This window comes from Symphodus melops (assembly GCF_947650265.1).
Source record: "Symphodus melops genome assembly, chromosome: 10".
NCBI lineage: Eukaryota > Metazoa > Chordata > Actinopteri > Labriformes > Labridae > Symphodus > Symphodus melops.
The window spans coordinates 1,651,711-1,678,983 of record NC_136700.1 but is presented as its reverse complement, the minus strand read 5'-3'; the positions used below and the strand labels follow the sequence as shown (position 1 = coordinate 1,678,983).

At 45.3% G+C, this 27,273-nt stretch overlaps 1 protein-coding gene across 2 annotated transcripts; it reads left to right on the top strand.

Annotated features, from left to right (window-relative positions):
* Positions 1-3,837: 3,837 nt before the first annotated feature.
* ccdc9 (coiled-coil domain containing 9) lies at positions 3,838-15,902 on the top strand. Of its 2 annotated transcripts, none has more exons than XM_079354055.1 (15): positions 3,838-4,000; positions 4,613-4,665; positions 4,754-4,858; positions 5,075-5,224; positions 5,843-6,364; positions 6,523-6,606; positions 6,716-6,877; positions 6,951-7,132; positions 7,447-7,508; positions 10,868-11,000; positions 11,178-11,307; positions 11,395-11,938; positions 12,074-12,220; positions 12,366-12,533; positions 15,532-15,902. In XM_079354055.1, exons 2-15 carry the CDS (start codon positions 4,663-4,665, stop codon positions 15,534-15,536), a joined length of 2,397 nt encoding a protein of 798 aa, XP_079210181.1. In that variant the 5' UTR covers positions 3,838-4,000; positions 4,613-4,662; the 3' UTR covers positions 15,537-15,902. The 2 variants fall into 2 exon arrangements, with proteins under 2 accessions (XP_079210181.1, XP_079210180.1); XM_079354054.1 differs by having other exon boundaries at positions 6,713-6,877.
* The last annotated feature ends 11,371 nt before the right edge of the window (positions 15,903-27,273 follow it).

Sequence of the window (27,273 nt, the reverse complement as noted above, 5' to 3'; positions counted from 1 at the left end):
TGCTTGTGTGAAATCAACTGACTGCACGTTTAAGCGTCCAAAGAAACGAGCTGCACAGCAGGGTTTTAATCAGATGATCCGCTGAACCTCGTGATTTGTAAGCAGAATAACGTGTGACATGGATGTGCTTTAAACGTTATGGAGCAGAGAAAAAAAAAATAGCCTGAAGGCTGATCAAATCTGGTGCTTCCTAAATCTGTTGGAGGAAAGTTTGTAATTTTCCAGCTGAATACCTCATCTGTAAATTCTGCCCAGAGACGTGAAAACCCCCCCGAGTGCTGGTTGTTTATATCAACAAGAGACATCACCGCCACTTTCCTCTGTCCGTGGTCGCCTCGCCTCAGGGGTTCTCATGTGAACCCCAGGGGAGGCCGCTGCTCGGCTCTCACAACAATGAGCTCATCGCTGAGTTCCCCTTCAGCATCGAGGCTGCGACTGAAAGAGGATCCAGCGCTCTGCACCGGGCGGCGATCATTAGACTATAATTAATCCACTGTGCATGCCTCACATCTCACTGTGACATAATGAATTAAGATTAATAAAACAGAAGCCAAACGACGTGAATGCTGACGCAACTAGTCAATAAAGATCCTTCATGTTTTTGTTGTCTGAATTTAAAAGAAGCCAAGAAGAAGAAGAAGAAGCGTGTTTGAGGAGGTCAAAATGTTTTGACACCACGAGTTAAAAAATGAAAACATCTGTCATTTTTAATGATCAAAACCTTTAATAATCTATATTTCATAAGACAGGAGTGTTGGAGATGAATGAATTCATCAAGATTTTCAGGTGAACTCCTTCACATGTTGTAAACTGCACAATCCCTAAAGCTGCATTTTAGACCATCAGCAGGAGTTTGGCTTCAATTTTGTTGACTATAAAACTTCCTTTCTTGTAACCATGGTGATTAAAACAGGCATCAATATTGTTTGATTTTGAATATCTTCACATGAAAGTTTTAAATTCTGGCATCGTGACACCCTAACAAGTGCTCAAACATGATTTTATTTCCTGGATATTTCTGTCATAAATCCAATAAAAACGTCACGACTGTAGTTTTTCTGTCACATTTTATTCGGCCCCTCTTTTATTTTTTTCCTTACATAATGACTTGACCTGGATGTGACCTCACATGACACTGACTCTGCCACATCATGCAAAACATTATGTAATGAAGTCATTTAAGGTCACACAGTCAAATGTCATGTGAGGTCACGTAACACGCTGTGAAACAACATGCTGAGAGGTGGAAGGACAATGACTCTGGTGTGATGCTCTGTGATTTATGTCAGATGTGTTTGGCTTTCTTCTGGACTGGTTTGTCTTCTGTAGGTCACATGGTGCATGTAGGTCACATGGTGCATGTAGGTCACATGGTGCACGATCGAGTGTGTTTCATAACCGGTTAAAAAACCCGTAAATAGATTGGACTGTGATGATTATCTCATTTTGATTTGAGGAAACCCAGAAAATCTCTGTGACACCTATTCTGCTGTCTGACGTGTCCCTGCACCTGTCTCCACCTGTCTCCACCTGTCTCCACCTGTCTCCACCTGTCTCCTCCTGTCTCCACCTGTCTCCATCTGTCTCCACCTGTCTCCACCTGTCTCCACCTGTCTCCTCCTGTCTCCACCTGTCTCCTTTTGTCTCCTCTTGTCTCCACCTGTCTCCTCCTGTCTCCTCTTGTCTCCTCCTGTCTCCTCTTGTCTCCACCTGTCTCCTCCTGTCTCCACCTGTCTCCTCCTGTCTCCTCCTGTCTCCTCCTGTCTCCACCTGTCTCCTTCTGTCTCCTCTTGTCTCCTCTTGTCTCCACCTGTCTCCTCTTGTCTCCTCTTGTCTCCACCTGTCTCCTTCTGTCTCCTCTTGTCTCCTCTTGTCTCCACCTGTCTCCTCTTGTCTCCACCTGTCTCCTCCTGTCTCCTCTTGTCTCCACCTGTCTCCTCCTGTCTCCTCTTGTCTCCTCCTGTCTCCTCTTGTCTCCACCTGTCTCCTCCTGTCTCCTCTTGTCTCCTCCTGTCTCCTCTTGTCTCCACCTGTCTCCTCCTGTCTCCTACTTCTCCTCATGCCTCCTCCATGTCTCCTGTCTCCTTCTGTCTCTCCTCCTGTCTCTCCTCTTGTCTCCTCCTGTACAGTGGCAACAGGTCCATCCTGTCTGCCCGTCTGTCTGTCTGTCTGTCTGTCTGTCTGCGGTTTGACGTTGGAGACGTCTGGCTCAGGTTTCACGATCTTATCAAGCGATTAACAAATCCTGCGTGGTCATTACTCTCAGTGTGCTGCCTGACAACAGTGAAGCTGTTTGTTGTGACGGAGTGCACTGAAACTGGGGCACAGGATAGTCTGTCATCTGTGTGTGTGTGTGTGTGTGTGTGTGTGTGTGTGTGTGTGTGTGTGTGTGTGTGTGTGTGTGTGTGTGTGTGTGTGTGTGTGTGTCTGACAGACTGCGTCTTTGAGTTTCACAGAGTAAACAAACAGAAGCACTGCATGCACCTCAAAGTTATGTAAAGAGCAATATAAATAAATAAAGTTTTTAATACCAAACGCAGACATCATTCAGAATGCCTCACTTTAGAATAATACAATCTTATTATTGGTTTTTCTTCAAATTCATTTTATGTTTTATTACAGTAGTTGTCAAATCCTGTAATCATCCACCACAAACTTAAACATTAAAACATTAAAAACATGACCCAGATTTGAGACATTCAGCTGATTATTAAATAATAAAAAATTGGACGTCAGATGGTATAAGACATGACAGAACAAAGATATTACAGAAATTAAACAGGTTTTTTTTTAATTTATTTTTTTTAAACCCTTTACAGAGTTTTTGACGACAAAAAAAAAGTATTTCCTGCCACACCTTCACAACCCTCTGAAAACACTGAGCCACCAAGAACCACTGCTTTATTATCACTTGAATTAAATTATTAAACTTTTCTTTCATGCTGCATCTGGTAAACGAGGACATCATATGAATCACTACAAGCTTTATTGGTAATATATGTTATGTTATACCTGATGAACAATCTACATCTGCAAACCAAATAAGGGCTAAGATTTCAATTAATGTAATGTAGTATATTAATTATCTCAACCTTTTTTTTAGAAAGACAATTCAACTACATTCATTTAAAATACATAAACTGTAAGTTACAAGAATATTGTCCTTAAATGGCCTGAGTGTAATACTTAGACATTATGAATCAGTTAGGAATTTCTATTTATCTGTTCATCTTGGATCAAGATCGGACATGCCTCGTTTGCTGGCCGCTGGCTCCCCCTTGTGGACAATTTAAGAACTATTATAGCCTATATATATATTTTAACCGTCTTTATTTACAATTTAACATACAAAATGTCAATAGAAACTCTTAAAAGGATGAACAAACAACAACAATATATTCAGAACAAGTTCATTTAAAACATGATTCAAGACTAAGGGGGATTATATATAAATAAATGAAAATCAAAATTACAGTCTATAAGGGTTGTGACACATTTTTGGGACAATAGTTCTCTCTTCTTTTTTTTTTAACACAACACCGCAGCAGACTAATCTACGGTGGCTGTGAAGTTCATAACAGAATTGCAAAGTGTGAAACACTTACAAAACTTGAGAAACATTTAGGCAACATTATATTAAAAAAAAAATGTAAAAAGTAAACCTTTTTATTAAGGACAAAACTACTAGAAGCACTGAGACAAATTAATTAAGTATTAAATCACGTTAAAGGAAAGTATATCGTTAAATTACAGCGTTATAAACGTTTGTGCACTAGGTGGCGCTGTGTACTTTTAAGTTGTTTGTTTCCAAATTAACCAATAGAAGAAGAAGACGAAATCCGGCAGACTGCTGCCGTTTATATCCAAAGAAGAAGAAAAACAAGCGCTTTCGACAGGAAGTTAGCCGCAGCTAACCGGAAGCGGGATAATGAGGACACACTTCTGAGGAGCGAGAACAAACACAGATCTTTAGACTCGGAACAAGCTTCTTCTGACCGAGGTAAAACAAACAATAAATACACCTGAACATCCCCGACGCTAGTTTGATGTTTGTAGTGTGTGTGTGTGTGTGTGTGTGTGTGTGTGTGTGTGTATATATATATATATATATATATATGTGTGTGTGTGTGTGTGTGTGTGTGATCAGTAAATGTTCACATGTGGAGAATAACCTGAAACTAAAGTGCTTAATTGTTTACATTCAGACTGTTTCTCTCTAAGACGCTTAAAGCAGCTTTGGAAACAAACACACACACACACACACACACACACACGCACATGCACACCTGTCTGTTACCTGAGTTGTTAGGATCCCTCCAGAGCACGGGGGTAACATAACAATTTATTAAATCATTATCTCACCCCATGCTCAGCTCTGAGATCAGTCTGGTTTAATATGTATTCAATAATTAAAAAATAATACATGTTCAGGGTTTATTAAAGTTAATTCAGAAACCTTTTTGAGCGTCCTCACAGGGTAATCTACCGATTGAATGATTGTCTTCTTCTCTGGTCTTTATCTCGTGACTCAAACACAGCTGTGTGAAGGAACAAGAAGTTAAAAAAAAACGAGTTTACGCTGTCTTCATCTTCTTCGTCTTCCTCACCGCAGGAGAATCAAGGAGACGTCCGCCTGTGTCTGAAGACGAGCCGGACGCAGCGATGGTGAGAAACAGGTTAACCGATGTTATAGAGACATAGTCGACGTTCGGCTTTAGTGTTTGTGACAAAGTCGTGTTGTTGCTCTCTTCAGTCTTCAGCGGTGGATCTAAAGACCAAGGAGGAGAAGGATGCAGAGCTGGACAGAAGAATCGAAGCTCTGAGGAAGAAGAATGAAGCGCTGGTCAAGAGGTACCAGGTATGGAAATGTTCCTCAGTCAGACCCCCCCCCCCCCTCCTCTGTAACCAACAAATCAAAATGCACGTCCGCTGCCTTGAATTTAATGGACGTATCAGGAGACCATAAATATCATCATCACGTGTGCTGTGAATATTTCCATCTTTAATTACTGTTCAATTTCTGAGAGTTACTTGAATGATCACGTTGTTTTTTCCCGGCGCTCCGCCTTCACAGGAAATAGAAGAAGACAAGAAGAAGGCCGAACAGGAGGGCATTGCCGTGACGACAGCCCGCAAGCCCCGCCCCCATGAGCCTGAGACGGACAGGCGGAAGACGGAGAAGGAAAACTTCACCGTCACAGTCGACCTCTCGAAACTCCCCGGGGTGAGACGTGAAACGGATCCTTCGTTCGAACCATTTGTTCGTTAAAAGTGTCGGGACGACAAAAGAGAAATCCGTCCTGCGTCTTGTTTATCTTTTTATTAACTGCTGTGCGTTAAAAGGGAAAACTGCATTTTAAATAAACAGTGTAAACGTTTCTGTCGTACATATTTGATTTGAGGAGACTTCCATGCGTCCATGAGTTACACGAACGTCCAGGAGAAGCGGCTCTGTGATGCGTTTATCTTCCTCGTGGCGTGCAGCAGGAACACACTTAGCAAACGCAGAACAGAGCAGCAGCAGCCGTTGATGGTTTTTTAAACAGAAACAGAACAGGATGTTAACCGCTTCAACCTTCTCTGTGCCGTCTGAGACGTTAGCACTGCAGGGTGGAGCGCCGTGCTCCCCGTGTGAATGGAGTATTGATTCAGGGTCAAAAGGTCAGGTCGGCTCTTTAGTCTGTTAAACCTTTTATAAAGCTCAACACAGTGCTTAAAGAGATCCATCCACGATCAATAAACAGTCACCTGCTCATCTTTATCTGCTGACCGTCCCCGACACACGTTTGTCCCCCCCGTCTGAGTCTTCAGTCCGTGTAGTAATCCTGAGTTTTCTCTGCAGGAGAACAGAGTCATAAATGACTGGAAACCTGGAACTCCTCGCGGCAGGAAGACGCCAGAGGAGACCGACGGTCATGGAGGTCAGAGCGAGGGCCACAGAGGTCAGAGCGAGGGCCACAGAGGTCAGAGCGAGGGCCACAGAGGTCAGAGCGACGGGCACAGCAGCCCCACCAGGCGGACGGGGTCGGGACGAATGGGCCGGGGAGGGCAGAGAGGAGGACGCCAGGAGAGGAGAGAGTGGGAGCCCAGGACACCCAGAGACGGAGAGACTGGGGAACCAGGAGGAGGAGGAGGAGGAGGAGGACAGGGGCGCAGAGGAGGGAGGAGAGAGTGGGAACCCAGGACACCCAGAGACGGAGAAACTGGGGAACCAGGAGGAGGCGGACAGGGGCGCAGAGGAGGGAGGAGAGGGCGTGGAGAGAGAGGAGGTGGAGAGAGAGGAGGTGGAGGCGGATCAGGAGGAGGAGGAGGAGGAGGAGGAGAAGAAGGAGGGACACCTGGTGGCGTGGACAGGAAATCCAAGGTGAGCCTGTTGTATTTAAAATTTTCAAAATGCTGATTTGGTTTTGACTTTTTTTAATGTTTTTTATTGCTGATTAACGTAAAGGATTAAATGTTTGCAGTCGTTACTTCCTGTCTCCTTTCAGTCTGAATGCTTCCCTGCGTTTGTTGTTTTCACAGGAGTGGGAGGAGAAGAGACGACAGAACATCGAGAAGATGAACGAAGAAATGGAGAAAATAGCCGAATATGAGAGAGGACAGCGGGTGAGAGACTCACTGGCTCTTTTATAGAATATAAACACACAGAGAAGTGATCATGGGAGAAGCTTTTTAACGCGTCGCTGCGGCCTACATGATTTTCTCTCTTCAGCAGGATGGAGACAAACCGATCCGAAACTTCCTGGACGACCCCAGACGTTCAGGTCCAGCTCCTGACATAGACCGCAAGGAGGGCAGCAGGAGACACGTGAGGAACTGGGGAGGGCTGGACTTTGACAACGTGAAGACGGGATCTGAACTGGAGAAGGAGTGGACCGTGAGTAACGTTCTTCTTTTGACAAAAGCGGGTCATCGAATCCAGCAGGTTTGACTTTGTGATGTCCCTGCAGAGTCGCAGACCAGGTCCCAAAGGATCCATGGACATGACCATGTCTATGACGGGCCGGGAGCGTGCAGAGTACCTGCGCTGGAAGAAGGAGCGAGAGCAGATCGACGAGGAGAGGCTGGCTCGCCATCGTAACGCCACAGGCCAGTGGAGACGAGAGTGGGACGCTCAGAAGACCGACAACATGTAAGACAGAAGGAAGGAAATGTTTTTAAAATGTCCGACAGATGAAGATCGTGTTTTAAAACAGCTTCTTTTATTTTCATCAAAATCCCTAAACCAGCAAATCTAAATATTTTAGAAGCTTCAACAGCTGAAAGTTTTCCTGTGGATAAGATATTTATCATCCTCAAGGAGCTCCGAAAACAAATCAAACCCAAACTGAAGCGTTTGGAGTGTCTCCTGTCCTCGGTCTGATTTAAACTGATGAAGTGTTGGTCGTTCTGACGGCGTGGACGCGCTCTGGTTCGGTGATTTTTAACCCTGCAGCTCTTTCACAGGTTCAAGGAGGACCCAGGTGCAGCTGCAGAGGGCATCACACCCGAGCAGGGCGGCAGGAGAGGCAAGTACACACACACACACACACACACGCACACACACACGCACACGCACACACACACACACGCACACGCAATGACGACTCATTAGTCTGCTGTTGTCATAGTTACGCAGCATTTTCTGAGACCAGAACATCGATTCTCCTCCACTCGTCTGACAGGATGTCACTCTGACCTGTCGCCTCACACACACACACACACACACACACACACACACACAGCTAATTAAGGCCGTTATGTAAATAAGAGTTGATTAAGCTCGTTATGTAAATGTTGACGTATTTCCCTCGAGTCCAAATCAACCTCTGAAGCCGCGGTCGAGCTGTTCTGAGAGGAGCGTTTATCAGCACCTCGCTTTTCTTTAAGAGGAGGCAACAGAGTCCGCTACACGGCACTGTGATGACAATATTTACCTTTACATAACGAAATGACAATACAAAAAAAAAAGATGGGAGAAGAACATACTGACGAGCAGAAGGCTTAATGCAGCCGTCTAATCAGGTTCAGACAGTCTGTGCGCCGGTCACAGGACGGCAGGATGACTCATCAGTTTGTGTTCACACTTACAGCTCTTCCTGTAAATATCAGGGGGTTTTCTGTGCGTGTGAAAGTACTAGAAGTAAACTACAACTGTCTGACATTTAAGACTCACATTAACTTACTTTTGATGCTTTACTGTTTTCTGTGTTTGACTTTAAAGTCTGATAGACTCGGATCAGAGTCGCTTTAAAAGGCTTACGTTTGAAGCTAACGCATGTTGGTAATTTCCCTCGGTCATCCTGAGCATGGACCTTCTCGTGGGTTTGCTCCCTGCTCAGATACGGATCAAGTACAGACATGGGGTCTGGATCGCGTGCAGTCTGACAGCGGGGTCGATGCCTCTGTGCTCAGCTGTCATTAGACGACTGCTTCACGTGTTTCTATTTTAAGGCTTTAACACACGAGAGTCAGACTGCAGCTCATTTCACTGTCTCCCATTCATGTCCAAGGTGAAGGATGGCTGGGATGTTTTTATTTAATGTGTGTGTGTGTGTGTGTGTGTGGTGGACATACTGAAATGTGTTTGTGTGTCCTCTTTGCAGCCCGGGGGCGTGACTCTCGTGCAGAGCCTCGGGGCAAAGCCTCAGGTTAGACCGCAGCATGGGACTGAGATTAAAGTGTTTGTCTTCATTTGTGTGTCCGTCTGAAGCTGAGCAGCTGCACCCAAAAACAACAACAACACCCCTGAGTCACGAGAGTGACTCAAGCTCCTGAACAACCTGTGCACTTTCATCCGCTCAGTCTTCTTTAAAAACTTCCTCTTCTGTCTTCACTCGTCTCACAAGTCGTGTCTCACTCTCCACCTCTCAGTATTTGTCTCACTCTTCATATTTCACTCACTGTCTCACTCTTCATGTTTCACTCTCTGTGTCTCACTCTTCATATTTCACTCTGTCTCACTCTTCATATTTCACTCTGTGTCTCACTCTTCATATTTCACTCTGTCTCACTCTTCATATTTCACTCTGTGTCTCACTCTTCATATTTCACTCTGTGTCTCACTCTTCATATTTCACTCTCTGTGTCTCACTCTTCATATTTCACTCTATGTCTCACTCTTCATATTTCACTCTGTCTCACTCTTCATATTTCACTCTGTGTCTCACTCTTCATATTTCACTCTCTGTGTCTCACTCTTCATATTTCACTCTGTGTCTCACTCTTCATATTTCACTCTGTCTCACTCTTCATATTTCACTCTGTGTCTCACTCTTCATATTTCACTGTCTCACTCTTCATATTTCACTGTCTCACTCTTCATATTTCACTCTGTCTCACTCTTCATATTTCACTCTGTCCCACTCTTCATATTTCACTGTCTCACTCTTCATATTTCACTCTGTCTCACTCTTCATATTTCACTCTGTCTCACTCTTCATATTTCACTGTCTCACTCTTCATATTTCACTCTGTGTCTCACTCTTCATATTTCACTGTCTCACTCTTCATATTTCACTCTGTCTCACTCTTCATATTTCACTCTGTGTCTCACTCTTCATATTTCACTCTGTGTCTCACTCTTCATATTTCACTCTGTGTCTCACTCTTCATATTTCACTCTGTGTCTCACTCTTCATATTTCACTCTCTGTGTCTCACTCTTCATATTTCACTCTATGTCTCACTCTTCATATTTCACTCTGTGTCTCACTCTTCACATTTCACTCTCTGTGTCTCACTCTTCATTTCCCATAGATCTGCTGGAAAGTCACCTGATCCAAAGTCAAATCTTTCCGACTTTATTTGACTTTGAGACGGTGCGAACAAAAGCTGAGGATTATTTCTCCCTGCTGCTCAGTCCTGCTTCCTTTCACTTCTAAAGCTGAGAGTATTTGACAGATTATGACATTTCACTCCGCCCCACTCTAAAGCCTGCATTCGCCGTGTGTGTGTGTGTGTGTGTGTGTGTGTGTGTGTGTTTTCTCTGATTTCTGGGTGACCCCCGTGTCCTCCTCACAGCCCGAGCTGCTCGCTTTAATCTCTTCATCATCACCCCCTTTTTTTTCCCTCCTCGTCACTGATCCCTTCATTTCTTTGTGCGCTCGTCTTCCTCTTCCTGACCTTCTTCCTCACATCCTCTCTCTCTCTCTCTCTCTCCTCCCTCTCGCTCCTTTTTTCTGCCCTTCTGGAGCTTTCAGTCTCGCTCCTTTTATTCTTCCAAACCTCAAATCTTCTCTCCTCTCACGTCTTTCTGTAACTTTGACGTTTTTCTCGTTCCTTCAAACTTCTTCTTGACCTTTCTGATTTCCATCATCCCTCCATATTCTGCTCATCGCACGGACTCACTCTTAAGATATTCCCTTCCTCAGTTACATCCCCTTTATTCATCCAACATCGACGATGAAATCAAAGCAGGGATCAAATACGCTCTCCTTCTGTAACGCTAACCGCACATATAGAAACGATGTAAAGCCCTCTGATGTGATCTTCACAGCCTCCTTTAGTTTCCAAATCCCTGCGCTCACATTTGCTCCTCTGCTGCCGTTTGGCGAGGTCGCCGTCTCTTTTCCGTTCCTCAAAGTCTCCTCTGCGTTCGCAGTGAGAGTGCCGAGCTGAGACGGGTGAAGGGAGGAGTTCGCCTTCAGGCCTCCTCGTCAGGAGGTTGTTGCATAAAAGCGTCACTCGCATGTACAGGAGATCGTCTCTGGCTTCATCGAGCTCCAGTTTTTTTTTGGTTTTTTTTGCTTCTGACCTCGTGACGTGCCGAGTTGTTTCAGAGGAGAACTTTAATCTGAAACACGTGTGTCGTAAATAGAGCTCCCATCTTCATCTTCATCATCCTCTCTGAGTCACACAAGTTAAATCTCCGTCTTTACTTCCTGCAGACGACAGCAAGCGGCCTCCTAAAGCTCCGACTTTTGGCGACTTCCTCTCTCAGGGCCGCAGCCAGGGGCCCCGAGGAGACCGAGACCGAGACCGAGGACGAGGGAGGGGCCGAGGACAGAAACCGAGCTACAGGTAGATCTGCGACAGCGGTGTTTCTTCAACATGGAGGAGTCTGCTCTGATGTTGTAAATCTTAAATATTCAGTGTTTTTTTTCCGTTTCCTCTCTTTAAAATGCATTCACGTGTGTTTGTGAGAGGACTTAGATACACCCTCTCATATGTTGTCCTCTGTTTTATCTTTTTCGACAGCATGCATGACAACCGCTGGGAGGCCGAGAAAGAAGAAGAAGAAGAGGAGGACAAGACGAAGAAAGAAGAGAAGCCCAAAAAGAAGGAGAAGGACGAAGAAAAGGCCAAATCTCCCACGGCAACAGAGAAGGTAGAGGAAGCTCCTCCCTCTTCATGCTTTTAACTTTTTAAGAGACAATTCTTTAAACCCTCTGGACCTCCTCTTATCTTTTCTCAGGTGGAGGAGAAGAACAAGGATGGAGAGGAAGACGAGGAGGAATGGGAGGACGCCAGCGATGGAGAAGATGAGGATGATGATGATGATGAAGGAGCAGGGGAGGACGAGAGCGACTCGGAGCCAGACTCCAGAGGAGACGAGAAGAAAGACAAAGGGAAGGAGAAACCCACGAGGAGCAAAGGCAGCAACCCAACATCTCCGGCACACCGGTCCCGAACGTCGTCGGCAGGAAGTCCCAAAGAGCAGCGGACCCCGAGGCCCAAGATCCACATCCCCCCCCCCTCTGCAGTGCAGGAGTCACCGGAGGGCGGGAAGCCCCTCAGCCCCTTCCTGCCTCTGGAGAGCCACCAGCCTGTGTCAGACTGGGGCGAGGAGATGGAGATGCTGTCGCCCCGGAGCAGCATGGGGGGCGAGAGCCCGCTGAAACCCCTCAGTGTGGAGTCCACCCCGCCCCAGAAGAAGGACCAGGACCAGGACCAGGAGGAGGAGAGCCAAGCTGCCGGATCTGAGGAACCTGCTGAGCCACAAAGAGAGAAGGACACGGGTAAGATGTTTAAACGTCAGGTAACCTCCCGTTGAGCCAAACTTGATGATGAAAAACAAAAATCTTGGGGACGTTGTTCGTCTCGCTCCCTCCTCACCTTCTCCTCTCCTCTCGTCTTTATCGTCCTCTCCTCAGCCGTGGATGTTACCTCTCCTCCAGAAGCTCCGCAGACGGTGATCGTTTCAGAACCAGAGTCCGTCCCTGCAGACTCCTCTGACCCCGCCCCCTCTGAGGTCACCGAGGCGGCTGAGCTGATGAACGCACCTGCTGCTCAATCACAAGGTGATAAAAACCACAAACACCAGCAGCGAACACGCCTGCGGCGACGCTCTTGACGCTCGACCTTCAACGGCGTCTGTTCGGTGTCATTCTGATGTTCATGCTGTCAGTCAGCGTGTTTTAATTATAATTTCATTCTCTTTCACAGCTGACAAACCGGACGCCCCTCCCCCTGCAGCCGTCCAGGACGCCGATCAGACCTCCTCCGAACAAGCAGGAGAGAGAGACGACGATGCTGCTGCGGCGAGCGCCGAGACGAACGACGCTCCAGCTCCGTCGGCTGGAGGGGCGGAGTCCTCGGAGGAGACGCCCTCAGGTGCGGTGCATATCAGCGACTTTGAGACGGTGACTTACAGTAGGAGGTTGTCGTTGCACTGCTAACATCCTCGCACGCTTCACTCTGGTCTGTCTTTGTCGACGTGCTTCTGCGAGGCTGACCGTCTAATTTTTATTTCCTTTTTTTTTTTAACATGTTGGTGGAGGCTTTTGGGTCACACACACACACACACACACACACACACACTCAGCCATTTTGCCTGTTCCCGGAGTCTGAGCCCTTTCCAACCAATCAGGACCCCTCTGCTTGTTTGAACCTCCTCCTGGCTGTCTCCCCCCCTGTGATGGACTCAAAACACTAATCCCCCCCCCCCCCCCGCTCCTCTGATGATGTGTGTGCACGCTGCTCCTGTACTTCCTCCCTCTGTTTTCATGATGTTCATTCTTTCCCGCTCTGCTGTGATCCAGATGTTTGATGTATTCCCGAACCTTCGGTGTAAAAAAAGCTTCTTTTTCTCGCTCCTGCTGTCGCCTCAGGTTTCACGATCAAACGACAAACCAGTGGCTGCAGAGGAGAGAGAGAGAGAGAGAGAGAGAGAGAGCGTTTGTGTTGTGTCGCATGTTTTCTGTACATTCATGGCACGGTGGAACAGGAAGTCGTCCCCGCGTGTCCGTGTCTCTGGCAGCCGTCCCGGGAGATAAACCTCAAGTCTTGTTGAGGACTTGAATAGATAGCTGCTAATGTGTTAGCTGGCAAGACTTCCCTCTCAGACGGTCCTGGATCTGGACTGAAGATGGTGCACAGATTGAGAGGGCGATGCCTCAGCCAACACAGAGGACAACCTGAGCCAGCTCTGTGAGATCTATTAACAGATCAGGGCGAGTGTTTATCCTGTGCGGTCCGACTCAGGTGATCTGTTTTATCACCTTTTTTTAACTCTTAAATGCAAAGAACACTCGAGAGAATCGTTTTTCTTTTTCACTTCAAAGGATTTTAAACGTTTTGCCAATTTTCATGAAGAGACCGACGTGTTCGCAGTGCTCTGAACTCGTCGTGTGACGTGGCTTCTGCTCGACTCAGCTTTATTTATAAAGCACCTTTTAATCCATCAAACATTTCAGCCCAAAGAGCTTCAGCACAGAATTAGAACACATAGAATGTCGACTCTTCGTGTTGACACTAAATAAAATGAGGCGTTGAAAATCACTCTTAATTAAGAAGGTGGGTCTTTAGATTAGAGTCAAACACCTCGTGCTTATCGTCACACACACTTTCAGTTTCACATTCGGGACCCGGGTCCTGACCCGAGTCCACTCGACCCTGAAGTCCAGTTCATTTGATCAGTGTGAACACAAACCAGTCTCAGGCACGGTGGGCTGTGTTTTTTTTTTTTTTTTAGCATCTCAAAAATTTTAAAAACATCCCCAGTTTGGATGGATGGGCTCAGCCCAGATGTGGTTGCCATGGTTACCTCTTCGTCTCCTTTTTGCATCATGGTAGACTTTGCAAACCAACTAACAGTATGTGTGCGTACTGCCACTTCCTGTTTGTACGTACGTGAGCGTACTCGATCGCGGCGAGGGGCGAGGGGTGAGGGGGGGGGGGCGGAGCTATCGTACAAGCGCCGGACTAAAGAGCGCCCTTTAAAACTTCCTGTTTCCTGTTTGCCATGAATGCAACCTTCAGCCTGCTTCCTGCCCTGCTGCTCGTGTTCACGTGGATGTTGTTTGTGTTCACTCGTGTCCTGGTTGAACTCGCCGGCTCCCTCAGGAAGTTCTTAATGGACGTAAACTTGTTGTTTGTTCTGTTTTGTGTTGATGATGTCGTTCTGTGGAAAGCAGCACTTCCTGATAATGACACCACATAATGCGATCGCTCCCGAGCACCTCGCCGTACTGTGAGTCATCGTCGGCGTGCACGTCGGCGTGTGGTCTGAAGGAGGTCACGGTTCACGTTTGATTGAGCGTGGTTTCAAAGTGAACTTCACCACAGGGCGTGAGCAGGGCGTCGCTCGTCTGCGGCCGCGCTCTCGCCTCTTTGTCTGATGGACAAGTTCGGTTCTGAAGGACGAGTCGGTTTCGAAGTGACCTTGAGCGTCCCGTTTCCTGAGGTCAAGAAGCTCGTGTTAGACACCAGATGAAACCTCCCCGAGTGTACGGAGAGACGCTGCTGCTCGCTTTCATTCGCTGTAAAAGCCACTCGGATCACATTTACAGGAGATGAGTCATTTGTGATAAACAGCAGGCGTCCAATGAGCTCATCTGTGTGTGTGTGTGTGTGTGTGTGTGTGTCAGGGTGGAGATCAGCAGACCAGGGAAATCAGAGACACAATTAAGTCTTTAAAAGGTTTTTGAGAGGAAATGAGCTGCAGCCTGCCGGACAGAGCAGCAGAGCGCTTTGAAGGAGTGATTAAATCACATCTTGTGATGCCTCCGAGACTCTGCAGGGAAGTTCTCCGGCTGAGAGACGAACGTCAGAAATCAGTCAAAAAAAAAAAAACAACAAAAAAAAAAACCACAGAAGAACACAGCGAGCGATAGCATCATCTCCTCCTGATTTCAAACAAATGTCAAACTTCTCCTTTAAAGATCTCGTGACGCTCAAAGAGCTGAAAATCTGATGTTTTCATTTAGTTTGATCACGTGATGAAGTCACGAGGGGGGGGGGGGGGGGGGGATGCTCCGACAGCAGATTTCCCCCTGAGACAATTATTAGAATGAAAGTGATGGGAAAGAGTTTTCTGAGCGGCGTCGACGTCTTCAGTGTTTTATTGTGACTCGGAGAAACGTCCATTAGATCAACACTTTCTGCAGCTGCAACTTCTCCAGGATTGATTTTCATCTGTGCACGCGATCACAGCGAGGGGCGAGGAGCCGCCCTCGGGACACGTGCACGCTTACACTACCGTGAAGTGCTTTGGATGAAAGCGTTAAACACACACACACACACACACACACACACACACACACACACACACACACACACACACACACACACACACACGGGCAGCACTTCCATGATGTGTTTGTATCTACAGGCTGAAGCTGCTGGGAAACTAAAGAGTTTCTTCTGAGGAGGGTGGAAAGATGAGATGGACGGAGAGCGGGACGCGTCTCACCACTGGAGCGAGCGACCACACATCAGACAAACGGAGAACAAAGTGACCACGACTGGAGGAGAGAGCGAGCATCTCTCTCTCTCTCTCTCTCTCTCTCTCTCTCTCTAGGAGAGCGTTTGAAGTCTTGTGGACCCGCCTCCATGTTTTCTCTCACACTGTGAGCTTTTCAGGTGTGTCACCTGTTTTCATTATGGAAACGCTTTAAAATATTATCTTCGCCTTAGGGGGTCTTTATGTTTTTTTTTTAGTCTGATAATTTTATCCCTGAGTTTAAAAAAAATAAATAATAATCATGCAGAGGAAGATTCCCTGTAACGGCCTCCGATCCTGCCGGAGGTCAGACGCAGGCTTTAGTTTTTAGTTTTCCGTTTGATTTTATGAAGCGAGCCTTCTGGGCGGAGTCAGCAGGTGTTGGAGGTGAAAACTCTTTTTTTTTTTCCAATCGATGACTAAATGGAGCGGGCGCCGACTGAGCACCAAGCTCAGGCTGAACATGTCGACCTCTTCGTTTTCAGAACACTTAGTTTCTCTGTATTTTTTAAATTCTTTAACGAATCGTCGGGGAGGAAGTTCTTCTGCTTTCTTTAAAACATCAAGACTTCCCATGATGCATCGCTCCCTGGTAGTTTGTTCCAGGACTACAGACTCACTCACTCATCAACTCAAACACATTTTCATCTTATGCAAAGTCTTCGCTCGAGTGACATCACACGACACTCGACGACAACAGGCAACACTACAAACCCCAGGCACCCGACGTTTCTCGATTCACATCACCAAAAAAAAAAAAGAGAGAGAGAGAAAACTCCCGCTCACAAAAATAATAACAGAGATTTTATTCTGCTCTGAAAAAGTATGAATATTACATCACACGGCTGCTTTGTTGAAGTTGAATGAAAGTTAAACACCTGGAGAAAGTGATGAATGTGAACGTCAGTCCGGACTTCCTGTTCCTGCAGACGGATCTTAATCCTCGCCAGTCTTCTCTGCAGGAAGTAAACCAGCTCTGCTTAAACGTAAATCCTCCGCAGCGAGGGATTTGGATGGCCATCTTGTAACCTCAGCTCCATTAGTCCTCATAATGTGCAGATGATGGGACTCCGCCCTGCAGCCTGCTCGCTCTTTGTTTTTAATTTGTGGCTTTTAATGACTTAGTTTGCAAAAGCCTTTAAATCAGTCGGCTCTTTTTGTTTTCGTGACGAGAGACGGATCAGCGTACGGATGTCCATCATGATGTTTTTAAATGTTGCACCGGAGGCGGCGGTGCAGGCCTGTGTGTCAGCGGCGAATCAGAGCAGTCGACACGAATTAGACGGCTGCAAGTCGTCGCTCCGGCCTGGATTCTGCTCTCGGATCAGGTGTTTGACTTCAGGGCAAACGGTCACATCTCTGCGGTTTCACGATTCTGCGTCACAATCAGGAAACGTTTGATAGAATCGTTCTCGTCGCTGTGAATCAATTCTCTCTTCCTCTTACAGGAAGCGTTGTTTTTACTTTTCAGGGTTTTATTCAAGCATGGATGATTATGTGATAAAGACTCCACGGAGTGCTTCTTTTGTTCGTTATTTCCCACAGACGTGTGTCGGGATCTGATTGGGTCTGACATGAATCTCTGCTAAGAGTGAGGACGTGTTCAGAGTGATGCTTCCTCGTACCTTCAGCAGACTGTTTGAGTTTGTGATCACTCTCTGAATCATGTTGGCTGAAGCTGCTTTCATGTGGCGTTCGAGGACGCGGGGATAAATGGGGACGCTTTAATGTTTTTGTGTTCTGGTTCAGACTGATGAAAGTGATGCGTTTGGATGTGAAAGAAATGCAAAATGTACATCTTTTTAAATGCTAATAAACATTCCATAGTCGGGTGTTTGTGCAGAATGTCGAGCTACAAACAAAACAGGTTTTACGTTTGTTTTTGCGTTTTGTTTTAATTTTTTTTGTTGAGCTTTTGATTGTATTTAAAACAGTCGAAATGTCATGTTTCTAAACTGTCTTCCTGTTTGATACATGAGGTGTCTGACTCCTCAAACAAAGGTCTCTTTTTTGGAGTGGCGTGCGGATGTTCACATGAAATAACCAGGACAAGCATGAAGATGAAATTGTAGCTTTTTAAAGTGTGATCAAAGCCATTGATGAAATAATCGCTCACACATCATCGGAGGGGACGCAGCACTGGTGTTTGTACAGCTGTCCATAATGTGTACACATGTAAAGCACACAGTTTGTTTTTTCTCATTTAGACAATAAATCTTTTTTCTCTCTGACTCTGTTTGGATCTGTTTGATTTGTTTCTGCGCTCGGCTTCACACACTTCTCTTCCTCCACGTCGGACATGAAGCTGCAGGATTCTCCTCTGTGCTCATCTATTCATCCACCTCATAAACACATGGATGTATGGCTGCTCAGTTAAAAAACCTTTCTGCCCCGTGCACACTCTGAATACCCCGCGTGCGGCTCTGTTGTGTTTGACTCTGGTCCTGTGCAGGATTTTGACCTTGGCTGCTGCAGGACAGAAGAGAAGAAAAGGCCTCCTGCTGTCCTTTTCATCGCCTGTGAACGGAACATAATGAGGCTCTGAGAGCTCAGCCTACATTTACTGGCTGCAGCCTGTGTGACTCATCTGTGTAGGGGAGATGTTTAATGGTGCTGATGTGTTTGATGGGCTCCAGTGAGCCGCGTGCTGCGCAGCTTGTGCGCGCGGGAGGAGACGCTCCTGAACACCGCAGCTCTCCGCTTCTGCTGCGGGACGTTTCTCTCTAACTACGACCCAATGGTTGGCTGCTGCGTACTTTGAGCCCCTCCTCATCTGAAGCTGCATCAAGTCGGACACAATCACGGAGAATGGAGCCGGAAACTTAATGAACGGACCTTCAAAATAAAAGCGCTACCTCCTCATGAGTACAAAAATTATCCAACAAATGAAAGTTAGCAGGATAGAGACAAACAGGTTGATGTCAGTGGCTGATGTTAAGTTTTTTAGTGATTGACTTGGGAGCTTTTTAAGATTTTAGAGAGACGTGATTATGAAGCTGGCTGCTGCAGCTGAGCAGTGTGTCGATGTATATTTAATTCAGATCATTTCTCTTAAATATTTCTGAGAGTTAAACATGAAGAATGGTCAATTTATGGTACGGGCTCCTTTAATCAGATTATTTTCTTAATGAAGTGTATAGTTTGAAAGATAAACACCTTTAGGTTATTATAATTTTGTGTATGCCATATTATTGTCTCTTGACCAATATTTAACTTGATCGTCTCAGATGGAGTTCACAATGACTTCAAGCTCTTTTTCACAGACTTCCTGTTTTAGATTCAGTCCTCACATTAGCACTTGTGTGATTGTGTTGCAATCAGGCCGATGCACTTATAGTGTGCTAATGTGAGCACTTATGTACTCAGCACTTCAGTGCTAATGTGAAAGTAATTGGATAAATCTTTGAAGTCTGAAGCCTTTTGAATGCACAAAACGGTTCATATATCAAATCGCTTCTGCAGCATCTGTAAAATGTGTTAAACTGCAGTATTATGTTGCAATCGGGCCAATGGCATCATCCCATGTTAGGAAACTTCTTCATTTTGTGTTTGTTGTCTTGTTATGATTTATCCACATCAGTGCTTCTGCAGCACCCTGAGCATGCACCTCGCAGTTTTGTTTTGAAAAGCTCTACCGGAAGCTGCCTCTGTGCCCCTGCGCAGCTTGACAGTGGTCCCATCCAGCTGATGACAGAGACATCCTCTTTGAGTTCAGTTTGCCCGGTGCGCACTGAGGACTCGCAGGGGTCAGACTGGAGATCCTCGTCTTTCGGAAAGAATCGGACTAGAAAGCTTCTGGACCGGATCAGCTGCGGTCCGGACTGAATCCTGAGCCCGGAGCACAGAGGAGCCGGAGGAGGGGAGAAAGGGGGCCGGCGGGGCTTTGCTGTCCGGACTCAGATGAACACAGAGGAGTGTGCGGAGGAGAAATCGTTGGAGGAGGTCTCAGCGCTGACAGAAAGATGAAAGCGGCTGGGAGACAGGTGACGGTGACTGCGGAGAAGCTGAACGGGGACATGAAGCGCAGGCCGAGCTACCCCGGAGAGCTGCGGGCCAAACACACCAACATGTCAAACAAGATTTGGGTGAAAGTGGCGATGGCGATCGTTTATTTCCTCTGCGTGTCCGTGGCCGCCTTCATCCTGGTCATTTATTACGTCTTCTTCTGGATCCCGGACCCGCACTTCAACCTCACCAGCACCGAGGCACCCAACCGCAACGTGTGCACGAGTTTAGGATGACTATGTAGCACGCGCACACACACGCACACACACATACATACACACACACACACACACTCACACATAAACATCTACACGCGTTATGTAGGTGACTGCACACACCTGACATGATGCTGCAGCAGGGATGGATGGATTGACTGAAGAAAGAAAGAAAGAAGACGGCGCGCGAGAGAGACATGACCGCATCCAGAGTTTGGGATGCAGACTGAGGACCTGAGAGAGGACAGAGAGGGCACGTGCTACTGGGATGCACCAGTGTTCCGCATGCAGGATGCAGGTGGGGAGGGGGGGGGGGGATTGTTATTGTGTTTCTGCCAGCTTTATCCAAACACCTAGTCTTGAGATGGGGTGTCACGTGCTTCTAGCTTTTTTAGAAAGAAGATGTTCACCTTCCCGCTGCAGAAACAGATTCTTTTACCTCTTATTCAGGGGGGTCTTTGTCCCGGGTTAGGATGTTTTACTGCATGTTGGAGGCTTGACTTGAAACTCGAACAACAATCCCATAAATCATGCCCGGGTTATGGGACAAAAGGCTCCTGGGCTCAGAAAGAGACTCCCTGAGAGAACCGGAAGTCTTAAAGAGTTTCTGTTGCTTCAAGTTAAATCATTTAAGTATATTCAACCCAAATCTTCTCCTCGGCACAGATAAATAATCATTTGGGACTTTTCAGTCACATTTGACTTTCTTTTGTGATACTTTTTAGTCTCACTGATTGAATAGGAGTTTATGAGTTATTGATAGAAAATCAGAAAAGACATGCACATCGTTCAGTGTGTCCAAAAACACAAAGAGGTGAAGAGAGGCAAACGAGATCTGCATCCTACATCCGTTTGAAGGATGTAGTGTTTGTTTCTGTTTGCCTCTCTTTAGTCGTTGATAGATCAACAAAGATGAAAATAACTCCATCAGATAACTTAAAGAGCTTATAGAAATATATAGCATAATGTCAGAGAGTGAGGAGGATCACATGACCTCCCTCATTATAACTTTGAGCTTTCAGAAAAAGAACCATCAGGCAGAACTCGGTCAGCTCAATACAAAAACAATCAAACTTGATTTATCTTTTCTTGTTTAAATTCTTCTTTGGCAACACTTCATTACCCACAATGCAACTTCCCCTCAAACTCTCTTTTGTAATGTCATGTTGAAGAGACTCTGTCCTGAGCCCATGTGACCTGCACAGTAATCCATCCATGCTTTATTTAATGCACTTTCTGATATCATGATCAAATATAATGAGCCTCTTAAGAACTTTTTAAAGCTCCCCCTTCGACCCCCCCCCCCCCCCCCCCCCCCCCCCCCCCCCCCCTCTGGACGCCTCCCTTTGAACCTGCTCGCCACTTCCACAGACTCTTTTTGAAAAACATGCCTACAGAGGAGTGATGGACGTTTCTCTCTCTCTCTTTCTTTCTGTGCTCTGCAGCAGGGCGCTGTCTGTATTCAGGTATTTAGAGGAACTTAAAGCGATACTGTACTGTAGCAGAAGTAGCCTACATCGTGATCTCCAGTAGCTCGTAGCTGTATGACATGCAGGGCGATCACTCTATACTCAGTAGTTGCAGCGGTTTTACCTTTTTAGAGCAACTTTTGTCTTGCATTGCCTCACAGAATGAGCATAAATATCCAACGTACCTCTTCTGGATGACACGGTTTGTTCACCTCACCAACTGTTTTTCATTTAGGCTACGATCCCTCAAATCTACTCGACTGTTTTTGTTTACGACGTAGCCTTGAGAATTTGTTGTTATGATATGATAAACTATGCATTTATTCCAGTGTTTGTGTCGTCATTGTGAAAACCCAGCCGCGTGTTGTTGTTGTTCTGACACAACAGAAGGCCGAGCTGACGTCAGCTCACTGAAACCTTCCTGCGTCTATAAAAACAATCCTCTGTGACATTTTTAGACTCCCATTGTCTGCACAGATCAACGCTGCTTCTCTAAATGACTCCAGGAAATGTTTCTCCTCAAAGTAGTGTATGTTCTTCCTCTCTTCAGCGAGAGAGCCGCGTCGCCTCCGCCTCCTGAAATCCACTGACCTTTCTCTTGTTTATCTAATAATGATGCGACGCTAACACGAAGAGGAGTGTTAGTAAAGCCTTCGTCTCTGTGCAGCAACAAGAGGAGCCCTGTTTCACTTCAAGGTGCACAGCCTGTTGGAACACTCAGTGAAGTTGGTTGACACTCCCATTTTCCTTTTCTTTCTGCTCCTCTGAGTTCACCTAAAGCGTTGCATAATATGCAGAGTTTAGCTCTCAGTATGAAGCTTTAAAAAACCAGCGTGTGAATGTCGAGGAGTGAACTCAACTCGTGTTGGAAGTTTGGGGACTTGTTTTACGTACAACTTTACAACATGAGCTGAAACTGATTACAAATTCATGGCTCACTGGACTTTATAAATGCTGAGAGTTCTGTTTGTATCTGAAACGTTATCGACCACATGTACATCTCTGTCGTACAAAGTTGGAAATCAAAAATAGCGGTGCAGCGGGCGCTGACGTTGCACATCTGAAGACGTTACGAGGCGGGGATCAGCACGTTTATTAAGTTCTAGTTTAAACATCAGAGATCCCTCAGGTGTTCAGCCTCTTGTGGCGGTTTGAAGCAACCTTTCACCGTTCCTCTGATCGTCATATTTAACTTATTCAATATCGCCAAATAAATTAAAGCCAAACTTGTCTCATAAAAGTGAACAGTAATAATTCAGCAGTGACGACAAACATGGAAACCTGGATGTATCTGTTGTGTATTTTTATTTTACTGTCCCATCTGTTTACATGGAGGAGGCGGGTTTGTGACCTCGACTGCAGCCAGTCAGTGGGAGGAGCCGAAAATACTTTGGCTTCACTTCTGGGGAGACGTCATGTCGTCCGTCTTTTTATTCAGTGTGTTGTCAGAACCTGGAAACCTGTGAGGATCCAGCAGAGCAGCCAAAGCGAACGGAGCGCCACAAGGCTCACTGCTGGAGTTACACTTCTTCATCATCCTTAAGGTTATTTATTAGAGCACGTTTCAGCATTTACAGAGTTCTTCACAGACGACATTGAACACACCATGACAGGAAAAACAGAGCAATTAGCAGAATTTAAAGAAATTGATGTTACAGTAAAACATTATAATATTTTATTATAAATGAGTCTAACAGGTTGGACTCGCTGTCATTTTTCCTGTTCTCAGAGAAAGGACCGAAATGTTTCCCTCATGAGTTTGATGATCCAAAGTCATCATATGGTGCAAAAATAAATATGTACTGAAGGATTCAGCCGCTTGAATACGACAGATCAAGTGGGGGGAAAGTGAAACAGCATGTGTTGGAAATGTTCTTCCACAGGATGTGATCTAACAGTGTAGAGGACTGTCAAGGTTTGTTTGACTTTAAAGTTTGTTCTGAGACTGACCTGCAGGGAGGCGACACGTGAGGCGACAACGGAAATAAAAAGACGTGAAGAATAAAGTGTAAGAGTTGAAGACTGAAAGATGATGTCTCTAAATCACTATTAGTTTAGTTTTAGGTTTACTTTATTCAATAAATCCTCTCAGGGACCATGAACACATGATATCACGATCTCTGTGACGTGAACAAAAGCAACAAAACCCATCCAAATCTCAACATGGACACACAACTCAGTGATTCTCCCACTTTGTCTCCAGTGTTTTTTAATGTGAAAAACTGTAAGAGACACACCTGGACAGTCTCGGGTGTTCATGAAAAAGAAACACACACACTCTTTCTCCTCACAGTCTCCCTCCTTCAGTGATGAAACGACCCGCTGAAGTAGTCAGGAGTCGATCTTCTTCTTTGTGCAGCAGCAGCAGCGACCTGAAGTCTCTCATGACTCAGCAGGGTCTCCATCAGTCCGCTCCGAGCTGCAGCAGCTTCTTCATCATCGTCATCATCACTCACTGCTCCTGCCCTGTTCTCCTCCTCCCTGTGGGAGAGGGACGGAAGGTGTCAAACTCTCTGTGAACGAACCAAAGAACACAAAACTCAAGTGAAAGATCTCACACAAAGTGACCTGAACATAAAGGAAAGACTTTATGTGTTTCAGACATGAGATTTACATTTTCACATGTTTGTGACCTTGAACAACAACAAGTTTAAAAGTCCTCATCAGAACGATCTCGAGAAATTCATCAACACTGTTGAGCAATGAGATCAAGGTTAGTGTTTCACTGTTTAAGTTTTTCTTTCAGCTCCTGCAGCATCATGTCCGCCCATATTTAACCCCAAATTGCTTCGTTGGCGTTTAAACATGTATCATTTTGGGATTAGTAAAAACTGATGCAGCCTCTGTGACCTGCGGTGTAAAAAGCGTTTTGGTCCATTTACTCTGCAGAGGATCTTTGTTGAGTTTATTACAATGATGTATTTTTGTGTGTTTATAAAATGATGTGATGAACATTTTCAAGGATGAGTCCTTTAAAAACATCTTCTTTCTATCCTGCAGTGGAAACACATTGTGGAGTATCAGCGCTTTTTCATGTCCTGCTGCAAAGTGAGATCAATGCTGTGAAAGTGCTGAAGCTGCAGATTCCTCCTCTTCATTCTCCAAGTTTATTTATCAGATGTTTACTGAGCATGCTCACTTGTATACCGCTTTCCCCTCTCGTGTTTACTGGCTGCCTCCAATGTGCATCCTGAATCACATTTCTGGTTTTTCTGTTTTTAACTTCTGCAACAATTTCACTGTGAACCTTTGTTTTCTTTTAGTCCCGGTCATTTTCTGTCTTTGTTTGTTCCTGAAAGTTGTTTGGTTTTATGGCTGAACATTGTTTGCGAAGCCGTTATTGTGAATATGAATATATTTGGATGGGAACAGCTGCAGCTAAAGGTCATGTTAAAGGTCAAAGATGGAGTTATTTATATTCAGAGGAGGTAACTTCTGGAACAAATGGCCAAAGCTCTTTGATAAAAACAAATCTCCTTTAAAGACTTCTTCGTCCGACCGACTCACCACTGAGTGAAGTAAAGAAAAAACATGTTGAGTTTAGGCTCCCTCTAAACCAGGGGTGTCAAACTCCAGTCCTGAAGGGCCGGCTTCCTCAGACTGTTTGATGTCTCCCTGCTCGGATGCAGCTGAATCCAATGAGTGACTCGTTATCAGGCTTCTGCAGAGCTTGATGACAACACATTAGTTTAAAGCAGGTGTGTTAGAGCAGGGAGACGTCTAACAGTCTGAGGAAGCCGGCCCTCCAGGACTGGAGTTTGACACCTGTGCTCTAAACTCTAAAGTCAAAGACTGGTGGCGTGTTTGTGTATGTATTTGGAGACAGTGTAATGTCTGACCACTAGGGGTCAGTGTTGCATTAATTAAACTGCGGTGATGTTTGCAGTAACTGATGGTGAAGTTATTACCTCACAGGAGTGACATTAACTGATCAATCCTTCTGATCATAATCTAAGTCATAAAGATTGTTTCATGTTTAATATACACACTGGTGATTGTTTTATCAAAATTTTATTGCATTTTCATCGACTTCACTTTTTTTTTTCATCATTTTATCTTCTTTGTTGTGCACATGATACATCTCAGAAGTAAATGCTGTAAATAAATGCAGTGAGTGAAAATCTACAATGAAAGTTCTTTGAAACGTACAGAAGAGCAGAAATTCATCTGCATGACACAGAAAAACAAATACTTCACATGTATGGCTCAAACTCAAGCACGATGTTAATGACTGAAGGCAGCACATTATCACACCCTCCATCAGTGCATTGACCTCTGTGACCTCCTGTTGACCTACAAAGACAGACGGGGAGGCGGTGGGGCAGTGAGTGGCTGTTTCCCGCTGACGTGATGCTCACTATGTTGCATTAACAAAACTTAAATATGTGCTTTTAAGAGACTTATCTCCACATCCAACAGCTTGAATTTCCTGCCAGTGTCTGCACCCTCAAGATTACAATCATCTTAATCCACCATCAGCAGCTCCTTAAGTCGGAGTCTGATTCCTCACCTGATTCCTCTGATGCCTCCTTTGCGTGGTTGTGATGACACAGGAAGCCTCGTGTGGACGTGTAGAAAGGCTGCAGAGAGGTAGAAGCTGCATGGCTGACTTGGTAGGCAAGGTGAGGAAGTGCTGAGAGGCAAATGTCAGAGAGTCAAACACCTCCGCGGAAATCAGAGAGGTTTCCTGGTTGAGTGTTTCAGGGATCGTTGTTGTCAGAGTATGAAATTTCCTTTTCATCCAACGATTGATCCACTTCCTCCACACTGTTTTCACCCTCGAGATGCTGAAGAAGGGGGGTTACATCTCCCTTTACTCTTCTCCATGTGCTGCTTTCTCTTCAACTTCAGAGGTTTAGAGGTCACAGAGCACATCCTCAACCTGATTCAGGTCCTGACACTCTCTCAAACATAGCAGCCATGAGTGCATTTATTCTGGGAGAGTGCTGTCAACTACCTGATGCTTAACCTCAGAGGGCTTCTCCTGAATAGTCATCCATCTGATTTCCCCTCTCACTGCTCTTCCTCTTCTTCCAGGGCTCTCCTCCTTCCTCAGAAATGCTTTCTCCCTGTGCAGCATATTCCAGACAGATGAAGCCACCGGCCCCAGCAGATCAACGCCATCAAAATGTCAGTTTTAAGAGGCCAGAGTGTGTCTCTGGTTCACCTCTGTTCTGCACAGACAGGAAGTGTGAGCATCAGCTGCATGTATCTCTGGATGATAGCAAATAAAATGTTCTGATGTGTTGATTTTTATTTGTTTAATTCGAAATGATGATCTGGAAAAGACCGACAAAAATATTCTCATTGATTCATATCACAGAGTTTCAGTCAGCTCTGTCCTGCAGATAAAATGTGTTAGTGTTTGTGGATGTGGTGGGGGGATTCATCTGTTGTTGGACCTAATAAATTGATTACATGGAGAGACCCCCAGGCATACATTGACCAGTGTTCCCATTTATCCTCTACCATGAGCCTCCATACTTGGATTGCAGTTTTGTGTAAAACACAGAGCCATGTCCTGCTTTGTCATCACTTTGTGCCTCTGGGTTGTCAGCTTGTAGCTTCGTGTAAATTAGATTTCTTAATTTTGTGTTAATCATTGACTTTTTAAGTGATGGAAAAGAAGGTCTGCTACTGGAAAAACTCTTGATGAGGTACTTAATCAAAATCATCTACATTTTAAGATCATGAATGTCTGTTGGTGCTAGAACAGAAATTAATTCTTTTTGTCGTACATGGTAGAAGAAAATGAATTTAAAAAGTATATATAATTATAAACGTAAATATAAATGTAAATTAATTAAAAAAAACAAAACATAATTATAATCAGAATAAAAACACAAAAAAAAACACAATTTAGGAGTATTTATATAATTCTGTTGTTTAGTAGTTACATGGCTTTATGCTAATCCTCCCCAGCGGCCCTTGGCTGACTCGGT

Bases quoted from the DNA above. Each gene is read 5' to 3' on its own strand.
- ccdc9 (XM_079354054.1), top strand. The intron at 6,607-6,712 runs GTGAGAGACTCA...TTCTCTCTTCAG, and splicing joins AATATGAGAGAGGACAGCGG to CAGGATGGAGACAAACCGAT. The intron at 12,221-12,365 runs GTGATAAAAACC...TCTCTTTCACAG, and splicing joins ACCTGCTGCTCAATCACAAG to CTGACAAACCGGACGCCCCT.